A 19490-nucleotide genomic window follows, 5' to 3' on the forward strand; every position below is an offset into this window, starting at 1 on the left:
AGATTAAAACAAACATTTTAGCAATTAAGATCAATTATGCTGCTGCAGTAACAAAAGGGGCTGCTGGATGCAGACAAAACAGCACTGATAATCAAACTGCACAAGAAAAATGACCCAAATACAATTCTTAAAGATATAATATCGTCACATGAGTCATTTGCCCAGCCTACTCATTCCCCCGTCAGCTCAAAGCCTGTTTTTGCATCTGGGATGTCTCACTCTTCTCTACCCACCCACTAAAAATGCTGTACAAGCGCAAGTTTGCTTTTTTTCCGAGGACTACAGGCTTAACTGGGGCTCGTCCAGCCCCTACATTAACCCAACTTCCCCTTGTGCACAGTTTCCACACCAGAGGAGAATCGAGAAGGCAAGAAGGACAAGGATAGCGACAAAGCCTCCGAAGATGGGAAGCAGAAGGCAAAAGCCAGCAAGCCTCTCATGCCAACATCCACCATTCTGAGGCTACTGGCCGAGCTGGTGCGGTCCTACATTGGCATCGCCACCCTGATAGCTGGGTACAACTACACAGCTGGCCAATCTGAGCTGATTAAAGAGGTGAGTGGGATCAATACCGCAAGTTGGACTGTGTATGGAATTGTTAGCAATGTGCTTTTCTGGAGAGATGATCATATGTACCGTGGGTGAATCAGTGAGAGTTATTTTGCCCACCTCCAGCCCTTGACTGAGTTGAGAATTGCTTATGTGATGGCCCCCTAGTTCTGGTCTTTTCCCTGCATGTGGAAACATTTTTTCTATGTCTACGCTGTAAAGACTTCGGTAAGGGCACTTGCATTTGGTCTTTCTCGATAGATAAATTGTCTTTATGGTGTCTCCAGTCATTTCCAGATTTCCAGTGTCTGCAACGTTTCAGTTGAGAGTCATTGTACCTGCAATCTCAGTGAATGACAGGGAACATGTTTGAGGGGCTGAATGGCCCTATGAATGTTAAGTTTATTTTCTTTCTTTCATGGGGTGTGGATGTTGCTGGCTGGCCAGCGTTTATTGCCCATCAATAGTTGCCCCTTGAGAAGGTGGTGGTGAGCCACTACCTTGAATTGCTGCGGTCCGTGTGGTTTAGGTACATCCGCTGTGCTAGGGAGGGAGTTCCAGGATTTGAACCCAGCCACAGTGAAGGAACGGCCGATATGTTTCCAAAACAGGATGGTGAGATGGTTGTGGTGGCTGAGCGCTTGTCGACTGTGTGCACATTTCAGGGTGCTAATGCAGTCTCTCTCTTTCTCTTTCTCTCCCCCACCATTCCTCCTGGTGCAGGATTGCAGTGTCTTGGCATTCGTCCTGGATCACCTCTTGCCCCAGACCCAGAACGTGGGGGACAAGGATACACCAGCACTGGCCAGGCTCTTCCTGGCTAGTTTGGCAGCAGCGACGCAGAGCACAGAGGCTCAGGCTGCCTTGGTCAATGAGGTTAAAGCAGCCCTCAGCAGAGCGCTGGCTATGGCGGAGAGCACCGAGAAACATGCCAGGTAACAACCAAAGCAAAAAGGATCTTGTGGGTCCGGTTTTTAAATTTTCTTTCAGTGTATAGAGCTTCCAAAATCTGCTACAGGTGCGTCTGTACGACACGCGACCCCCTCAAAGCTGTAATCTGCAGCATGACTGGCTGATGTTGGCCTCTTGACATGTTTGCTCACAGTGCGGTCTGTAGAACTGATGGGGCTGGATAGCCAGTATGTTAATCTTGTTCCCTCCGATCTCCTTCACGCAGGCTGCAAGCAGTGATGTGCATCATTAGCACCATTATGGAGTCCTGCCCATCCACCTCCAGCTTCTACAGCAGCAACGCTGTCAAAACACAGCATAACGGCATGAACAACATCATCCGACTCTTCCTGAAGAAGGGGCTGGTGAATGACCTGGCCCGAGTGCCACACAGTCTCGACTTGTCCAGGTAAAGTGGCTTCTCATTCTTGGCTCAGAAGGATCCTAACATCCTGGCGGGGAGATTTGCTAGAGCCACTCGGGAGGGTTTAAACTAGTTTGACGGGGGGGCGGGGGGGGGAGGGGACAGGACCCAAAGCAGTAGGAAGACAAGAGAAGGCTGAGGACAGCACAGAAGTTAAAGAGATCACATTAAATAGTAAAGGCAGTGTCAGTAACCCTAGTACTAGACAGATCAGGCAAAAGCAGGGCCTTGAGAAAGTAGAGAGCAAGGGAAGTCCAGATTAAACTACATTTATTTCAATGCAAGAGGCTTGATGGGCAAGGCAGATGAACTCAGGGCATGGATGGGTACATGGGACTGGGATATTATAGATGTTACTGAAACATGGCTAAGGGAGGAACAGGACTGGCAGCTCAATGTTCCAGGGTACAGATGCTATAGGAAAGGTAGAACAGGAGGTAAGAGAGGAGGGGGAGTTGCACTTTTGATTAGGGAAAACATCACGGCCATACTGAGAGAGGACATATCCGAGGGTTCGCCCACTGAATCTATATGGATAGAACTGAGAAGAAGGGAGAGATCACCTTGATAGAATTGTACTATAGGCCCCCAAATAGTGGGAAATTGAGGAACAAATATGTAAGGAGATTACAGATAGCTCCAAGAAAAATAGGATAGTAATAGAAGGGGACTTTAAGTGTAACCCCCTGCTGACCACTATATGGGGCTACTATTTAAATATTCAATCAACAGGATCCCGAATTCCTAGCGGTTGATGTTGATTTGGCTAATTCCCTGTTTACCCATAAATGTCAGTACTGTAATCGGAATATCAAAACTAAATTTAATAACAAATATAATTAACAGGCATAAAACAGTGAGCTCTGATCTATAACCGTTGGGGCCCATCCGTTGGTGCACACATGGGGAAACTCGTCCTCAGTAACACACTTGTAGATACTGTTCCAGTTGGATTGTATAGTCCCCACCAGTTACTCACGACACACACATAGTCCAGAAGAGACACACGTGTGGAAGATGGTGTGGAAGTAGAAATGGCAGAGGTGCTCAATGAGTATTTTGCCTCGGTTTTCACAGAGGAGAAAGACCTGGGTGGATGTACTGCGGGCGTGCGGTGGACTGAAAGGATTGAGTATGTGGACTTTAAGAAAGAGGTTGTGCTGGAATCTTTGAATGGCATCAAGATAGATAAGTCGCCGGGTCCGGGTGGGATGTACCCCAGGTTACTGTGGGAGGTGAGGGAAGAGATTGCAGAGCCTCTGGCGATGATCTTTGCGTCATTGATGGAGACGGGAGAGGTGCCGGAGGATTGCGGATGTGGTTCCTATTTTCAAGAAGGGGAATAGGGATAGCCCAGGTAATTACCGACCGGTGAGTCTAACCTCAGTGGTTGGTAAACTGATGGAGAAGATCCTGAGGGACAGGATATATGAGCATTTAGAGAGGTTTAGTATGCTCAAGAATGCTCAGCATGGCTTTGTCAAGGGCAGATCGTGCCTTACGAGCCTGGTGGAGTTCTTCGAAAATGTGACTAAACACATTGACGCAGGGAAGGATGTAGTTTATATGGATTTTAGCAAGGCGTTCGATAAGGTCCCCCATGCAAGGCTTCTGGAAAAAGTGAGAGGGCATGGGATCCTAGGGGCTGCTGCCCTGTGGATCCAGAACTGGCTTGCCCAAAGGAGGCAGAGAATGGGTATAGATAGGTCTTTTTCTAAATGGAGGTCGGTTACCAGTGGTGTGCCCCAGGGATCTGTTCTGGGACCCTTGCTGTTTGTCATTTTCATAAATGACCTGGATGAGGAAGCAGAGGGATGGGTTGGTAAGTTTGCCGACGACACGAAGGTTGGTGGGGTTGTGGATAGTCTGGAGGGATGTCAGAAGTTACAGAGGGACATAGATAGGATGCAAGACTGGGCGGACAAGTGGCAGATGGACTTCAACCCAGATAAATGCGTCGTGGTCCATTTTGGTAGGTCAAATGGGATGAAGGAGTACAATATAAAGGGAAAGACTCTTAGTACTGTGGAGGATCAGAAGGACCTTGGGGTCCGGGTCCATAGGACTCTGAAATCGGCCCCGCAGGTGGAGGAGGTGGTTAAGAAGGCGTATGGTGTGCTGGCCTTTATCAATCGAGGGATTGAGTTTAGGAGTCCAGGGATAATGATGCAGCTATATAAGACCCTCGTCAGACCCCACTTGGAGTACTGTGCTCAGTGCTGGTCGCCTCACTATCGGAAGGATGTGGAAAAGATTTAAAGGGTGCAGAGGACATTTACAAGGATGTTGCCTGGATTGAGTGGCATGCCTTAAGAGGATAGCCTGAGGGAGCTCGGTCTTTTCTCCTTGGAGAGACGAAGGATGAGAGGAGACCTAATAGAGGTGTATACGATGTTGAGAGGCATAGATCGGGTGGACTCTGAGGCTGTTTCCCAGGGTGGAAATGTCTGCTACGAGAGGACACAGGTTTAAGGTGCTGGGGAGTAGGTACAGGGCAGATGTTGGGGGGAAGTTTTTCACTCAGAGGGTGGTGGGTGAGTGGAATCGGCTGCCATCAGTGGTGGTGGAGGCAAACTCAATAGGGTCTTTTAAGAGACTCCTGGATGAGTACATGGGACTTAATAGGATGGAGGGTTATAGGTAGGCCTAGAAGGTAGGGATTTGTTCGGCACAACTTGTGGGCCGAAGGGCCTGTTTGTGCTGTAGTTTTTCTATGTTTCTATGATGCTGTAGGAGGCAGAGGTGCCGCGAGCTTTCCGTGCAGCAACGTAGGTCCAGTGCGCTGAAGGCTGTCCTCCTCGGCAGTCATGAAAAGAACAGGCAGGCGAGCGCCTGGCTGCCTCTCACTCCAAACCGAATTCTCCCTGCCTGGGAAAAGCTCCTCTTCAAAACGTGGCTATCTCTCTCTGCACACTCCCTGCCTTACTCCGCAGCTGCTTCACTTCCTGGCGCCTTTTTTCTTCCCGCCCCCAGAGCAATCCAATTGGCCCAGCCCACATCACTCAACAAACAGCATCCTGTTCAGCAAACAGGACAGCAAACAACCCACAAGGGACAAAGGACACTTCTAAATGTCTTCCCCACAAATCCCCATTTTTCTCAGTCCCTTACATAAGTTTCCCAACATTGACTGGGACAGCCATAGTATTAGAGGGTTGGATGGAGAGAAATTTGTTGAGTGTATTCAGGAGGAATTTCTCATTGAGTATGTGGATGGCCCGACTAGAGAGGGGGCAAAACTTGGCCTCTTCTTGGGAAATAAGGAAGGGCAGGTGACGGAAGTGTTAGTGAGGGATCACTTTGGGACCAGTGACCATAATTCCATTAGTTTTAAGATAGCTATGGAGAATGATAGGTCTGGCCCAAAAGTTAAAATTCTAAATTGGGGCAAGGCCAATTTTGATGGTGAGACAGGAACTTTCAAAAGTTGACTGGGTGAGTCTGTTGGCAGACAAAAGGACGTCTGGTAAGCGGGAGACTTTCAAAAGTGTGTTAACCAGGGTTCAGGGTAAGCACATTCCACTTCGAGTGAAAGGCAAGGCTGGCAGAAGCAGGGAACCCTGGATGACTCAGGATATTGAGGCCCTGGTCAAGAAGAAGGAGGAGGCACATGACATGCATAGGCAGCAGGGATCAAGTGAATCCCTTGAAGAGTATAGGGGGTGTCGGAGTAGAGTTAAGAGAGAAATCAGGAGGGCAAAAAGGGGGCACGAGATTGTTTTGGCAGATAAGGCAAAGGAGAATCCAAAGAGCTTCTACAAATACATAAAGGGCAAAAGAGTAATAAGGGAGAGAGTACGGCCTCTTCAGGATCAACAAGGTCATCTATGTGCGGATCCACAAGAGATGGGTGAGATCCTAAATGAATATTTCTCATCAGTATTTACTGTTGAGAAAGGCATGGATGTTAGGGAACTTGGGGAAATAAATAGTGATGTCTTGAGGAGTGTCCATATTACAGAGAAGGAGGTGCTGGGAGTTTTAAAGCGCATCAAAGTAGATAAATCCCCGGGGACCTGATGAAATGTATCCCAGGACATTACGGGAGGCGAGGGAGGAAATCGCGAGTCCCCTGGGAGAGATATTTGAATCTTCGACAGCCACGGGTGAGGTGCCTGAAGATTGGAGGTAGGCAAATGTTGTGCCTTTGTTTACGAACGTCTGCAGGGAAAAGCCTGGGAACTACAGGCTGGTGAGCCTCACATCTGTAGTGGATAAGTTGTTCGAAGGTATTCTGAGAGACAGGATGTACAAGCATTTGGGGTCGCAAGGACTGATTAGGAACAGTCAGCATGGCTTCGTGAGTGTAAAGTCATGTCTCTCAAATTTGATTGAGTTTTTTGAAGGGGTAACCAAGAAGGTAGATGAGGACAGTGCAGTTGATGATGTCTACATGGACTTTAGCAAGGCCTTTGACAAGGTACCGCATGGTGGATGGTTGCATAAGGTTAAATCTCACAGGATCCAGAGTGAGATAGCCAATTGGATACAAAATTGGCTTAACGACAGAAGACAGAGGGTGGTTGGAGGGTTGTTTTTCAAACTGGAGGCCTGTGACCAGCGGTGTGCCTCAGGGATCAGTGCTGGGTCCACTGTTATTTGTCATTTATATTAATGATTTGGATGAGAATATAGGAGGCATGGTTAGTAAGTTTCAGATGACACAAAGATTGGTGGCATAGTGGACAGTGAAGAAGGTTATCTCGGATTGCAGTGGGGTCTTGATCAATTGGGCCAGTGGGCTGACGAATGGCAGATGGAGTTTAATGTAGATAAATGCAAGGTGATGCATTTTGGTAGATTGAATCAGGGCAGGACTTACTCAGTTAATGGTAGGGCGTTGGAGAGAGTTATAGAACAAAGAGATCGAGGGGTACATGTTCATAGCTCCTTGAAAATGGAGCCACAGGTAGACAGAGTGGTGAAGAAGGCATTCGGCATGCTTGGTTTCATTGGTGAGAACATTGAATACAGGAGTTGGGATGTCTTGTTGAAGTTGTACAAGACATTGGTAAGGCCACACTTGGAATACTGTGTACAGTTCTGGTCACCCTATTATAGAAAGGATATTATCAAACCAGAAAGAGTTCAGAAAAGATTTACTAGGATGCTACTGGGACTTGATGGCTTGAGTTATAAGGAGAGCCTAGATAGAGTGGGACTCTTTTCCCTGGAGCGTAGGAGGCTGAGGGGTGATCTTATAGAGATCTATAAAATCATAGAATCCCTCCAGTGCAGAAGGAGACCATTCGGCCCATTGAGTCTGCACCGACCACAATCCCACCCAGGCCCTACCCCCACATATTCTACCCGCTAATCCCTCTAACCTACGCATTTTAGGATTCTAAGGGGCAATTTTTAACCTGGCCAATCAACCTAACCCGCACATCTTTGGACTGTGGGAGGAAACTGGAGCACCCGGAGGAAACCCACGCAGACACGAGGAGAACGTGCAAACTCCACACAGACAGTGACCCGATCCGGGAATCGAACCCGGGACCCTGGAGCTGTGAAGCAGCAGTGCTAACCACTGTGCTACCGTGCCGCCCTAAAATAATGAGGGGCACAGATCAGCTAGATAGTCAATATCTTTTCCCAAAGGGAGGGGAATCTAAAACTAGAGGGCATAGGTTTAAGGTGAGAGGGGAGAGATACAAGAGTCCAGAGGGGCAATTTTTTCACCAGAGGATGAGTGTCTGGAACAAGCTGCCAGAGGTAGTAGTAGAGGCGGATACAATTTTGTCTTTTAAAAAGCATTTAAACAGTAACATGGGTAAGATGGGTATAGAGGGATGTGGGCCAAATACAGGCAAATGGGACTAGCTTAATGGTAAAAAGTGGGAGCATGAACAAGCTAGGATGAAGGGCCTGTTTCCATGCTGTAATCTCTATGACTGTGATCACCTTCTCATTGGAGTGTTTATATTTTGGCAAAGAATTTAACTTCACTGAGGTGTTCCCCCAATAGTAAATTGTGGCTGACCTGCTCTGTGTTCTCAGGATCTTACTCGATGGTATAGTGATTCTGTACTCCAGTCTAGGGATGCCAGTGCTGGACAAGAGTTTGCCACCCCTGCCAGCATCTGAATGCACCCAGGACAGTTACAGCGCGGGGTTAGATACAGAGTAAAGCTCCCTCAACACTGTCCCCCATCAAACTCTCCCTGGACAGGTACAGCACGGGGTTAGATACAGAGTAAAGCTCCCTCAACATTGTCCCCCATCAAACACTCCCAGGACAGGTACAGCACGGGGTTAGATACAGAGTAAAGCTCCCTCTACACTGTCCCCATCAAACACTCCCAGGACAGGTACAGCACGGGGTTAGATACAGAGTAAAGCTCCCTCTACACTGTCCCCATCAAACATTCCTGGGTATTCTCAGTAGCAGCGGCTGGATTGCAACCAGATCTTGGAAGTGAAGGTCAATGCCCAATCCTGCAAAACAAAGTCCATTTTTACTGACCGATTAGTTCCGTGCGTTAAGCTTCTGGATGGACAATTACAGTGGGCTGAATTAGATATCATGGGGAATATTGAACTGAGTGATAAAGCTCTGACAAAGGGTCATCCAGACTGGAAACATTCTCTCTCTCAGACCTGCTGAGATTTCCCAGCCCCTTCTGTTTTTGTTTTGGATTCCAACATCTGCTGTTATCTTGTTTGATTTTACTGACTGATTCTGCTGAATGATTGAGGGATTACACCCAAACTGTCGAGCGCGAGAGCTTGCTCCTTTACAGAGGTGATGGCCTAGTGGTATTATCGCTTAAAACTATTAATCCAGAAACTCAGCTAATGTTCTGAGGACCCGGGTTCGAATCCCGCCACAGCAGATGGTGGAATTTGAATTTTAAAAGAAATCTGGAATTAAGAATCTACTGATGACCATGAAACCATTGTCGATTGTCGGAAAAACCCATCTGGTTCACTTTCCCCTTTCGGGAAAGAAATCTGCCGTCCTTATCCACAGCAATGCTACAGCAATGTGGTTGACTCTCAACTGTCCTTGGGCAACCAGCGATAGGCAACAATTGCTGGCCAGCCAGTGATGCCCAGGTCCCACAAATGAATTTAAAAAAATGGAAAGACTGATCAGCCTGAAGCTTGACCCTCTGGGTTGGTGACCTCGTTGAGGTTTTGAAAATTCGGAAAAGGTTTGATGGGATATGAGATGATGCTTTCACTTGTGGGAGACACCAGAGCTAGAAGCCCTTGGTTAGAAGGTGGTCATTAATAAGGAGAAATGTCTTTAACTTTCCCAACATTGACTGGGACAGCGATAGTATCAGGGGCTTGGATGGAGAGAAATTTGTTGAAATTTGCCCCACAGGGAATGGTTGAAGTGAATAGTGTTTACATTTAAGGAGGAAGCTGGATAAATGCAAGAGAGAACGAGGGGTCGAGATGGAAGGTTGAGGGGTCGAGGTGGAAGGTTGAGGGGTCGAGGTGGAAGGTTGAGGGGTCGAGGTGGAAGGTTGAGGGGTCGAGGTGGAAGGTTGAGGGGTCGAGGTGGAAGGTTGAGGGGTCGAGGTGGAAGGTTGAGGGGTCGAGGTGGAAGGTTGAGGGGTCGAGGTGGAAGGTTGAGGGGTCGAGGTGGAAGGTTGAGGGGTCGAGGTGGAAGGTTGAGGGGTCGAGGTGGAAGGTTGAGGGGTCGAGGTGGAAGGTTGAGGGGTCGAGGTGGAAGGTTGAGGGGTCGAGGTGGAAGGTTGAGGGGTCGAGGTGGAAGGTTGAGGGGTCGAGGTGGAAGGTTGAGGGGTCGAGGTGGAAGGTTGAGGGGTCGAGGTGGAAGGTTGAGGGGTCGAGGTGAAGAGAGATGGGATGAAGGATGTGGCTGGTATGGAACACAACCAGTTGTAGATGTTTTGGGGCCAATTTGCATGTTTCTGTACTCCATCAGTTTTGTAATATTGTCGGGACATTTTCTTGTTGAAACACTCGGAGAAGTTCTGGTGATTTTTGCAGTATCAATAGATTATCCAATGTTCGTGGAATTGTCTGGGGGCTTTCCTCTGGGGGACCCTGCATTCAGCCGAAGCTAATACAAAACTTACGAGAGATAGTATGCAGTCAATAATGTTCTTTATTTGACCAATACACATTGGGCTGAGATGCCGGATGGATTCCAATTTCTCTCAAATTACATGAACACCTCTGATAAACTCTTTCCGAAGATTCATATTCCCTGCCCAGTCTGTCATCCAAACTGGATGGTCCAATTCCGTTAATACACCTTATCCACCTTGGCTAACAGCATTCTACCCCCAGCATCATTACCAATTCATTGGCTACCTGGACCCCTTCATAGCTTAGCAACCTGCTTGCGCACATGACAGGTTCAAAACTGTGGGAACTAAGGGAATCATCCTGTCGAACTGGCTACACCTTGTCAGGCTGAGTGAGGAGCGGAATGTTCCTATTCATTGCCATTAGCAGTTGAATCCTTTTCTATCCATTCCATTATCTAATACCTCACAGCTGCAAGGTCTTCCAAAGCCCCTCACTGATGAAGTTCTACACTTCATTATTCCATCTGAATGTGGCATGTCTTCTTCTGCTTTTTTCCATTATACTGTGGGGCTGTTGCTATTGAGCAAAGCTCTGAAACACCTTTAAAACCACATTTCAAAGTTACAATACTTGTTAAAAATCCATTACTATTGATTATATTGTGTTTAAGGCAATACATTGGTACAATATATGTAGGAGGCACATTGTGATATCTTTGGTATCTATAAGGCACATTATGGTCCCTATTGTCAACTAATCTACTTTGTTTTAAAAGCTCCTTAATAAGCAGGGGTTTCAGCATCCCCTGCTACACCCAACTTAACTTTGTTTCGTTTTATTTGAAGTCCCAACATGGCAAACACGGTGAACGCTGCATTGAAGCCTCTGGAGACACTTTCTCGCATTGTCAACCAGCCAAGCAGCCTCTTCAGTAGCAAGAACGCCTCGAGCAAGAACAAATCTGAGCAAGATACGCACATCACGAGTGGCGATGCCAACGGCAACCAGCCAGACTCTGGTAAGCACTGCTCCCACTGGTAATCCTGTCAACAGCAACAAATTGCAGTTCCACAGCCCCTTTAATACAAAACACGCCCGAGGCCCTTCAGAGGAGCGATATCCAACAAAAGGTGACATCGGGCCGTGTGAGGTATTAGGACGGGAGACCCAAAGCTCGGTTAAAGAGGTAGGTTTGAAGGAGCATGTTAAAGGAGAGAGGCAGAGAGAACTTACCAACACTTGGGGCCGAGGCAGCTAATGCATTGGAAACTAATGGAGTTGAGATATTTAAGATACAAATGTGGTAGAGAGAAATGATTTCCTGCCGAAATTTCAAGGCAATGCCTTGAAATTAGAGCAAGGCCACTGAGGGGTGTTGTCAGGAAGCAGGCAAATGGAAATCTGAAACTTTCTTCCCTACCCCTTAAAAGCCCCGTGGAGGTGGGGGAGAGAGAGAGAGTGGTGTAGGGGTTCGTTCATTAACTACTAGCCGTTCTCAGGGAGAATTCATTCTGCCTTCTGGCCATAAGCACAGTGTTAGGCACATAACCTTCCCTCTCACCACCACTGCCGGAATATTTAAAGGCATCATTCAATGCAGATCGTTCAAGTTCCTGGTGGCACTGAGCTGATTTAAAAAAAATATATATTTTCCATCAATCGCATAGGTGAGACGGGAGAGACGGAGGCTCAGGAAGACCACGCCCCGGCAGGAGTGGCGGACAGCGATATTATGGACGGAGAGACTGAAGCGGACACGGTGGTGATAACCGGACAGTCAGAAGTCCTAAATGCCCAGGAGATGCAGGTAAGCCACCCTTTCCGTCCTCTCGTGGATGTGTATCTCTGCAACAAGGCTAAAAATGAACTAGGTCCTGGGCTTCATTTCTCAAAGGATAGAATTGAAAAACAGGGAAGTTAAGTTAAACTTGGACAAAACCTTGGATAGGACAAGGAATATTGCACGCAGTTATTGTCTCCGCTTCATGAAAGGGAATGTAGAGGCACTGGAGAAGGTGTACGAAAGATATGCAAGGATCGTGAGAAGTAGGAGCAGGAGTAGGCCATTTGGCCCCTCAAACCTGTTCCACCCCATTCAATAAGATTGTGGCTGATCTGATTGTGGTCTCAACTCCATTTTCCTGACTGTCTCCCCATAAGTCCTGACCCCATTGTCGATCTAAAACTGAGCCTTTAATGTATTCAATGAGCCCCAGCCGCCTCTGGTGCCTGGGGCGAGGACTCCACAGCCTAATCACCCTCTGAGAGAAGAAATTCTCATCTCCGTCTTCAATGGGAGACCCCCTTATTCTGAATCTGTGTCCCCCATTCCCCCCAGTTCTCGATTTCCCCACGAGGGGAAACATCCTCTCAGCATCCACCCTGTCAAGCCCCTGCTCAGAATCTGATAGGTTTCCATAAGATCACCTCTCATACTTCCAACCTCCCAATGGGTACAGGCCCAACCAGCTCAATCTTTCCTCGAAGGAACTGGTGAACCTTCCCTGAACTGCATCTGATAGGCACAAATATCCTTCCTTAAGAAGGAGGACAAAACTACCACAATAGAGAAGTTAAAACCATCAGGAAAATTTGTAAAGTTTGGTGTCCTGTTCTCTGAAAGTTGACCTCTGATGGAGCTCTGTACGATTGTGAAGGTGCTCGATAGAGAAGATGCTGCCAGTTCTGGGTGTGCATAAAACAGCAGGTGAGCAGTACATGGCGGTCACTAATAAATCCACCAGGTAACTCAGGAAGAGCTTCTTTACCCAGAGAATGGTGAGGATGTGGAACTCGCCACCTCAGGGAACCATGTGTTCATTTTCAGGGAATTGGGGAAAAAAAACAGGCGAGGCTGAAAGGAATGGAAGGGAATGTTGATGGGGTGAGATGAAAGAGGAGTGGGTGGCAGCTCATGTGGAACAGATGTCAGCCTGAATCAGTTGGGCTGAATAGTCTCACCGGGTCTGTAGATTCAGTGGCGTTCTGTGTGCAGAGTGCAGAACATGTCTATTTTGTGTTGGATGATTTAATGTTTCTGTGAAGATGGAATAGTGCTTTTTCAAACAGAATGTAGTGAAAACAGCCTAAAGATTGGCCAAGGCTGCCTCTGGCTATTAAACTTTGGGAAGCAAAGCAGAAAAAGCTCCCAAGATGACCCTTGCTTCTTGATTCCTCCTTTACCATGAGTAACAGCAGTGTCTCCAGCCTCCCCCTTCCAGAGAGCTAAGTACGGTGCGACGGAGGGTGGGAGGGCTTTGTCGGTCTTGGCGCAAGCAGCCTCTTTCCGTTCCCTCCTGAGGTGCTTGTCATTGTGTTTCCCAGGTTGAGAACGAGCTGGAGGATCTTATCGATGAGTTGTTGGAAAGAGACGTGGAGACCGTGAGCAGCACAATCATTGGTAAGATGTGCATGTTGCCCGGTACTGGAGGGCGGCCGCACTTCCGAGTGTGCTTGGGAACCCTCTAGTGATTCCACTGTTCCTCGGGAAGCTGGTTGTACTACATGGGCCTTCTTTCTGCTTTCCAGAGTTTCCTCTCTTCCCTCCCCCTTTTGTGGGAGGGGAGGAGATTCAAGCAGGCTGTTGCCATTGATCATAACATTTTGGATTGAATCATAAAATATAAAGCCTTTGTTTTCCAAAAATGGCACAATTTTTGTTTCACTTGAATGTGGCATTGTGTAAGAAACGGAAGTGATGCAAGTGTATTTTTTTGGGAGGGTGGTATGTGGAGCTGTGCACTCCTTGTCTTGACAAGTGAGGAGCTGCAATCTTTACCTTATGGTTTTATGCGGAGATTGCATTTGCGTTTGAGGGTCCTAATCGATTAACACCACCCTTCAGAGGGTGAATTGAGGGGTTAAAAGTGCCAGTCTGAAGGCCCAGTAAACATGAGGGTGGGTTGGAGTGCACGGGCCGAGAGTGAATACCTTAATTTTCCCCTGCAGTGTAAAAACACGGCGAGAGAAAGGAACAGAGCACACCAGGCAGCATCTGAAGCATGTTGTGTTGAAGAGATTCCCCCCACCCCTTTGTCTTGCCCATCTGGGTGCTTGCCATTGTACTGTCCCTCTGATTTTGAGCAGGGGATGCGGATGACATTGTACAGTGACACTGGAAAGAAGCTGAAATGGGACAGGCTGGGCGGGGGTTGGGGACGGAGGGGGGTGCACGGTTGCTGCTGGTGGCTCTCCTCACTGTGTCACCACGTATTTAAGATGGGCAGAGAGAGGGGGAAGAAGAGAAACTGGGAGGATGATCATCACAAAAACCCCCTGCTTGTTCCTTGCTGGGGAGCAACGTTGGCAGAGGTCCAAGGAACCTTTGGAGGTGCATCATTCCCAAGTGGAGTTGTGTTTGAGAGAGAAAATCGGTGGATTCCACAAGTTCTTATTGGGTGCTTGAAGAAGGTTGGGTGTGAGTCGTGGAATGTTTATGTATTTTTATATGTAAAACAAAACGCAGGGAACATCTTCCGTATCCTCTGTTCAGGCACGTGAAGAGGAGGCTGGAGCGGGGGAGTCTGTTTGCTTTGCAGAATGCTGCTGAGATGGTTTGTAACACACCCACTGTGAAAAAGATGAATGATTAGCTTTTTCTGAAACCAGTGATTTTTCACGGGTGTATTTGCGTGCGTGTTGTGGAGTTGTGCAAGTAATTTTTTTCCGCCCTCTCGCTTTGTCTGCCTGTTCATCTTTAGTTGCCGTGCACTTACCCTAAAAGCCTGCTCTCGTGCCTTCGCTGATAGCCTGAAACTGGCAGCTTGGAGGTTGTTCATCCCAGTTTTGCCACCACTCACCCATCCCTGCCCCCATCTGTTTTCTCTTCCCATCCCCCACCCACCTCCTGCTCCCCGTGTTCCTTGCCCCACACAGAGAGAGAGAGTGAGAGGCGTGGCACAGGTTCCACTTCGAGATTCGGGAGATGAGAAGCTCTTCGTTACTCGTTGTGCCGTAGCAGAGCGGTGTCTTCCTATCGTGGCAGGTCATTAGCAACTGACCTCTTCCAGTATCGTACTCACAGAAGGCTTTAAACGGGCAGTAGAGAATAATTGGTCATTGTCAAAAAAAGAACAGTTAAAAGCCACTTGTTCCTTTTCTGCCCCTACTTGGTGCCATCTCATGGAGTTGAGAGATGAGAAAACCGGCGTGTGTTGAAATTTAAACTGATGGGCACTGGCTAACAAAATTGGGTAAGGGAGTTCTTGTCATCTTAAAAATACTTAACGGGCATCTCCCAAGACTGCAGAATAACACGCTGTGCTCAAAGTTTACACACTCGTGAGTAAAAGTGCCTTACCTACCATAGTCCCACCCAACACTAAAGAGAGGGGGAGAAAACAAGGATCAAAGCTACTAAATAATGTGGGTGGGAAAATTCCAAATATCGAGTACCAAAGACAATGGTATGTTGTGGAAAATGTAGAATGCACTGTCGTGGGCTTGCATTCACTTTTTCTTTGTATTTTATTTCCTTCCTCTGGCGCTACAGCTTGCAGAAGTACTGAGGATGAGTCCCAGGAAGATGTGTTGATGGATGAGGCTCCCTCAAATCTCAGTCAGGCACCCACCCTGCAGGCTAACCGAGAAGGTACAACAAAAAAAGAAAACTGTCTTTACTGCTGTGCAGAAGGAGAGCCCTTAACTACCAATCCTGCATCATCATCATCATCAGCCTTAAACACACAGAGAGAAAAAAAGATTAAAGTAGTTCCGCGTGTGCAGCATACTAGTAATGGGCACTGCACAAAACTTTGGGATGGTAAAGGACTTGTATCTGATCATTCCCCTCCCATCCACCTCTCCACTCTCATTTAATACCTTCCTTTCTTCCCCATTCCAACCAGTCTGATCCCTTCCTTTCCCTCCATGTACCCGTCCACCTCTTGAATAATTGTTTCTTCCAAAGCCCCGATTCCCCTCACTTCCATCTCATCTCTTTTCCCCCTTCACCCACCAGTTTGCAGCTGGGCGCGCAACAGGAAATGGGATCACTAGACGCCTAGGCACCACTTTGGGCACCTTGACTTCCCTTTTTTAAATGGGAGAGGTGTTGGGGTGGGGAGGGGTCGGGTGGAAGGGAAGAAGACTTGGGATGGTTGCCCCAGTTCTCCTGTATGGTGATGGGTTAGGGTAAAAGAGTCCCTTAAATTGAAAGATTTCAGTTTGCCTCCTCCCAAGGGTGAGGGTTTCAATGTCCAAACTCCTTCCTCCTTGTGTGTGTGTGCTGGTTTGACAACAGATTTGACAGATCCAGGTCGGATCACTTCCATTGGTGTTGAACCAGATACAAACTATCAATGTAAGTAAAAGCAAAATACTGCGGATGCTCGAAATCTGACATAAAACAGCAAATGCTGGGAAAACTCAGCAGGTCCTGGCAACATCCGTGGAGAAAGAAAAACAGAGTTAATGTTTGGAGTTAGAGAGGTGGTGGATTTTATACTGTTCAAGCTAGAATACAGTAGAAGGTCATGGATAGGTTGGGACTAGGAGAGATTGGACTAAAGATATCATGGGCATAAGATAAAGGCAGTGTTAACGGTCATGTTAAAGACTAAAGAAGTTGCTGATAGTGGCAATAAAGGTCCAATAGCAAAATGTGTTAATAGCAGAACCAGGTTTCTCCATGTTTTGCTTTCACGGAGCTTATATGGTGGGAATGTGGGGTCAGCTGAGAGCTCCGCTCCCAAGTCAAACAGGGCAGCCACTGCGCAAACAGTTTTGAGATAGGAGGGGAGGGGTCACATGGTGTAAGCTTTTGATTCTGTGCATAGTCTGTTGCTGTCAGGTCAATATTGGTGTGCAGTTTGGTGTAACCGGCTCCTGCGATGGGATTCCCTTGCCCCAGTTGTTCACAGTGAACTGTTGTAAGCTTTACGCTAGCCATCCTGTTACGTGTGTCACTGTGGCATGTTCTAAGGGGATAATGTGGGAACTTGCTGATTGGTTCCTAATGTCGAATGTCAGTGCCTCCCAAACCTCCGTGAACAAGAGGGACAAGGGCAGCAGGCACAAGGGAACACCAGCACCTCCACATCCCTGTATTCAGCAGTGTAGCCCCCATATCCCTCAGGACTGCCATATTAAAACAGCAAAGGACAATTAACATCCCATTAGCAATGTTATTACCATTCACAGGCAGATTACTGTTGCTGCAATGGGAAACAAGCTGTATATTCATTCTGCGGACACGGCTGTCTCTGACAAGGCCAGTATTTATTGCTCATTTTCCTCCTCATCCCTTCGGACGTGAGCCATTGTGGTGAAGGCATTCCCGTTCTCCCATTCAGCTGTCACGCAATACACCCTGACTTGACACTTCTGTCATTGGCTCATCGTGGCTGGGTCAAAATCCTTGGATCCTGACCTCAGTTCTATGGGAATGCCTTCACCACAATGGCTCACGTCCGAAGGGATGAGGAGGAAAATGAGCAATAAATACTGGCCTTGTCAGAGACAGCCGTGTCCGCAGAATGAATATACAGCTTGTTTCCCATTGCAGCAACAGTAATCTGCCTGTGAATGGTAATAACATTGCTAATGGGATGTTAATTGTCCTTTGCTGTTTTAATATGGCAGTCCTGAGGGATATGGGGGCTACACTGCTGAGTGCTTGGGAAGTGGTGCTGGAATGCAGAGGCGCACACGTGAGACAAAATAAGGCCCCACTTTCTTGTATGCAACAACTACGCATCGAGGAGAGGTTGCTAAGCTTCTGTAAAATCCAATTGTAGGCATCATGCCAGTGACAGCCACTATTGAACAGTGTAATCCATGTTGTGAAACCAGGGGTCAGCTGTGCAACTCTTGGCCCTCTATCTTCGGAGCTTCACTCTGCCCCTGTACTGGGAAGCCCCGAATCTATTGCGCTTTAGACATTGGACCTTGCTTCAAAATATAATTACAATTACATTCCATGTGTCAGGTTGACATGCCTAAATGAATTGGGTGGGGTTGGGGGGAGGGTGGGAGTCAGGAGGGCGTTTATCGAGACTGTACCAGAGCGGTACCACTGCTGTAACGTCTGCGGGCGCTGCCTTTCAAATGAGGCATCAGTCCAAGGCTTCATTTGACTGCTCGGTTGAATGTTGAAGATTCCGTGGCGTGATTGGAAGAAGAGATTGGAAGTTCTCCCCCGTGTCCTGGGCCAACACCTTTCCCTTAATCACCATCAGAAAATCAGATCAACTGATCATTCACCTCATTGCTGTTTGAGATCTGCCTATGTGCAAAATTGCTGCCGCATGTACCCACATGATTGTAAGCAAAATGCTTTGAGCTGTTTGAGTGAATGATTGGGCACCGCAGGATTTGACTTCAGTTAAGGTGGTAAATTGTGGTTCAGTGAAGTTAACCTGCAGCTAAACCTGACACCGGGTCCAGCTACCAAAAGCCCTGTGCTCCCTTTACCACTTCTCTCCTTTCCACAGATTCCATGAACATCTTGGACCCTGACGATGAAGAGCACACGCAAGAGGAAGATAGCAGTGGAAGTAACGAGGATGACGATGACAGCCAGGATGAGGATGAGGAAGAGGAAGAGGATGAAGATGACCAGGTGAGGAAGCGCCTCAAGCGCGACACTCCCCACCCCACTGTCCAAATTAACACCAGCTGCAGCAGTCAGCCAGCACCAAGATGCTGGCCTGGACAAAGCATGATGGGCTCTTGCTGACCTTAGAAGTTCAAGTTTACATGTTCGTCTCTGGCTTGAGGTGCCCAGTTCTTCAGACCTCCATCAGGTCAAACTGTGATGCAGGCAGCACCACTTCTTCATCAAGTGATGCTTCCACCACCAGTAGTCCCACACCCAGAGCCCTTTTCCCTTGGAGGGGAGGGGCTGAGTGAATACATAGAAACATAGAAAAACTACAGCACAAACAGGCACTTCGGCCCACAGGTTGTGCCGAACACATCCCTACCTTCTAGACCTACCTATAACCCTCCATCCTATTAAGCTCCATGTACTCATCCAGGAGTCTCTTAAAAGACCCTATTGAGTTTGCCTCCACCACCACTGACGGCAGCCGATTCCACTCGCCCACCACCCTCTGTGTGAAAAACTTACCCCTAACATCTCCCCTGTACCTACCCCCCAGCACCTTAAACCTGTGTCCTCTTGCAGCAGCCATTTCAGCCCTGGGAAAAAGCCTCTGAGAATCCACCCGATCTATACCTCTCAACATCTTGTACACCTCTATTAGGTCTCCTCTCATCCTTCGTCTCTCCAAGGAGAAAAGACCGAGCTCCCTCAGCCTATCCTCATAAGGCATGCCACTCAATCCAGGCAACATCCTTGTAAATCTCCTCTGCACCCTTTCAATCTTTTCCACATCCTTCCGATAGTGAGGCGACCAGAACTGAGCACAATACTCCAAGTGGGGTCTGACGAGGGTCTTATATAGCTGCATCATTATCCCCGGACTCCGAAACTCAATCCCTCGATTGGTAAAGGCCAGCACACCATACGCCTTCTTAACCACCTCCTCCACCTGCGGGGCCGATTTCAGAGTCCTATGGACCCGGACCCCAAGGTCCTTCTGATCCTCTACAG

The 19490-nt window shown here is 47.8% G+C and overlaps 1 protein-coding gene across 1 annotated transcript in view; it reads left to right on the forward strand.

The window, feature by feature from the left end:
- The first annotated feature begins 242 nt into the window (after window positions 1–242).
- Window positions 243–19490, forward strand: part of LOC144489399 (E3 ubiquitin-protein ligase HUWE1-like) — a 52521-nt gene continuing 33273 nt past the window's right edge. The window contains exons 1-9 of the mRNA XM_078207232.1: window positions 243–255; window positions 341–555; window positions 1273–1484; window positions 1727–1909; window positions 10780–10952; window positions 11602–11741; window positions 13259–13334; window positions 15426–15524; window positions 18367–18494. Coding sequence (XP_078063358.1) covers window positions 243–255; window positions 341–555; window positions 1273–1484; window positions 1727–1909; window positions 10780–10952; window positions 11602–11741; window positions 13259–13334; window positions 15426–15524; window positions 18367–18494 — 1239 coding nt within the window. The remainder of the gene's footprint in view (window positions 256–340; window positions 556–1272; window positions 1485–1726; window positions 1910–10779; window positions 10953–11601; window positions 11742–13258; window positions 13335–15425; window positions 15525–18366; window positions 18495–19490) is intronic.

This window comes from Mustelus asterias, unplaced genomic scaffold (genome assembly GCF_964213995.1).
Source record: "Mustelus asterias unplaced genomic scaffold, sMusAst1.hap1.1 HAP1_SCAFFOLD_2147, whole genome shotgun sequence".
NCBI classification, from domain to species: Eukaryota; Metazoa; Chordata; class Chondrichthyes; order Carcharhiniformes; family Triakidae; genus Mustelus; species Mustelus asterias.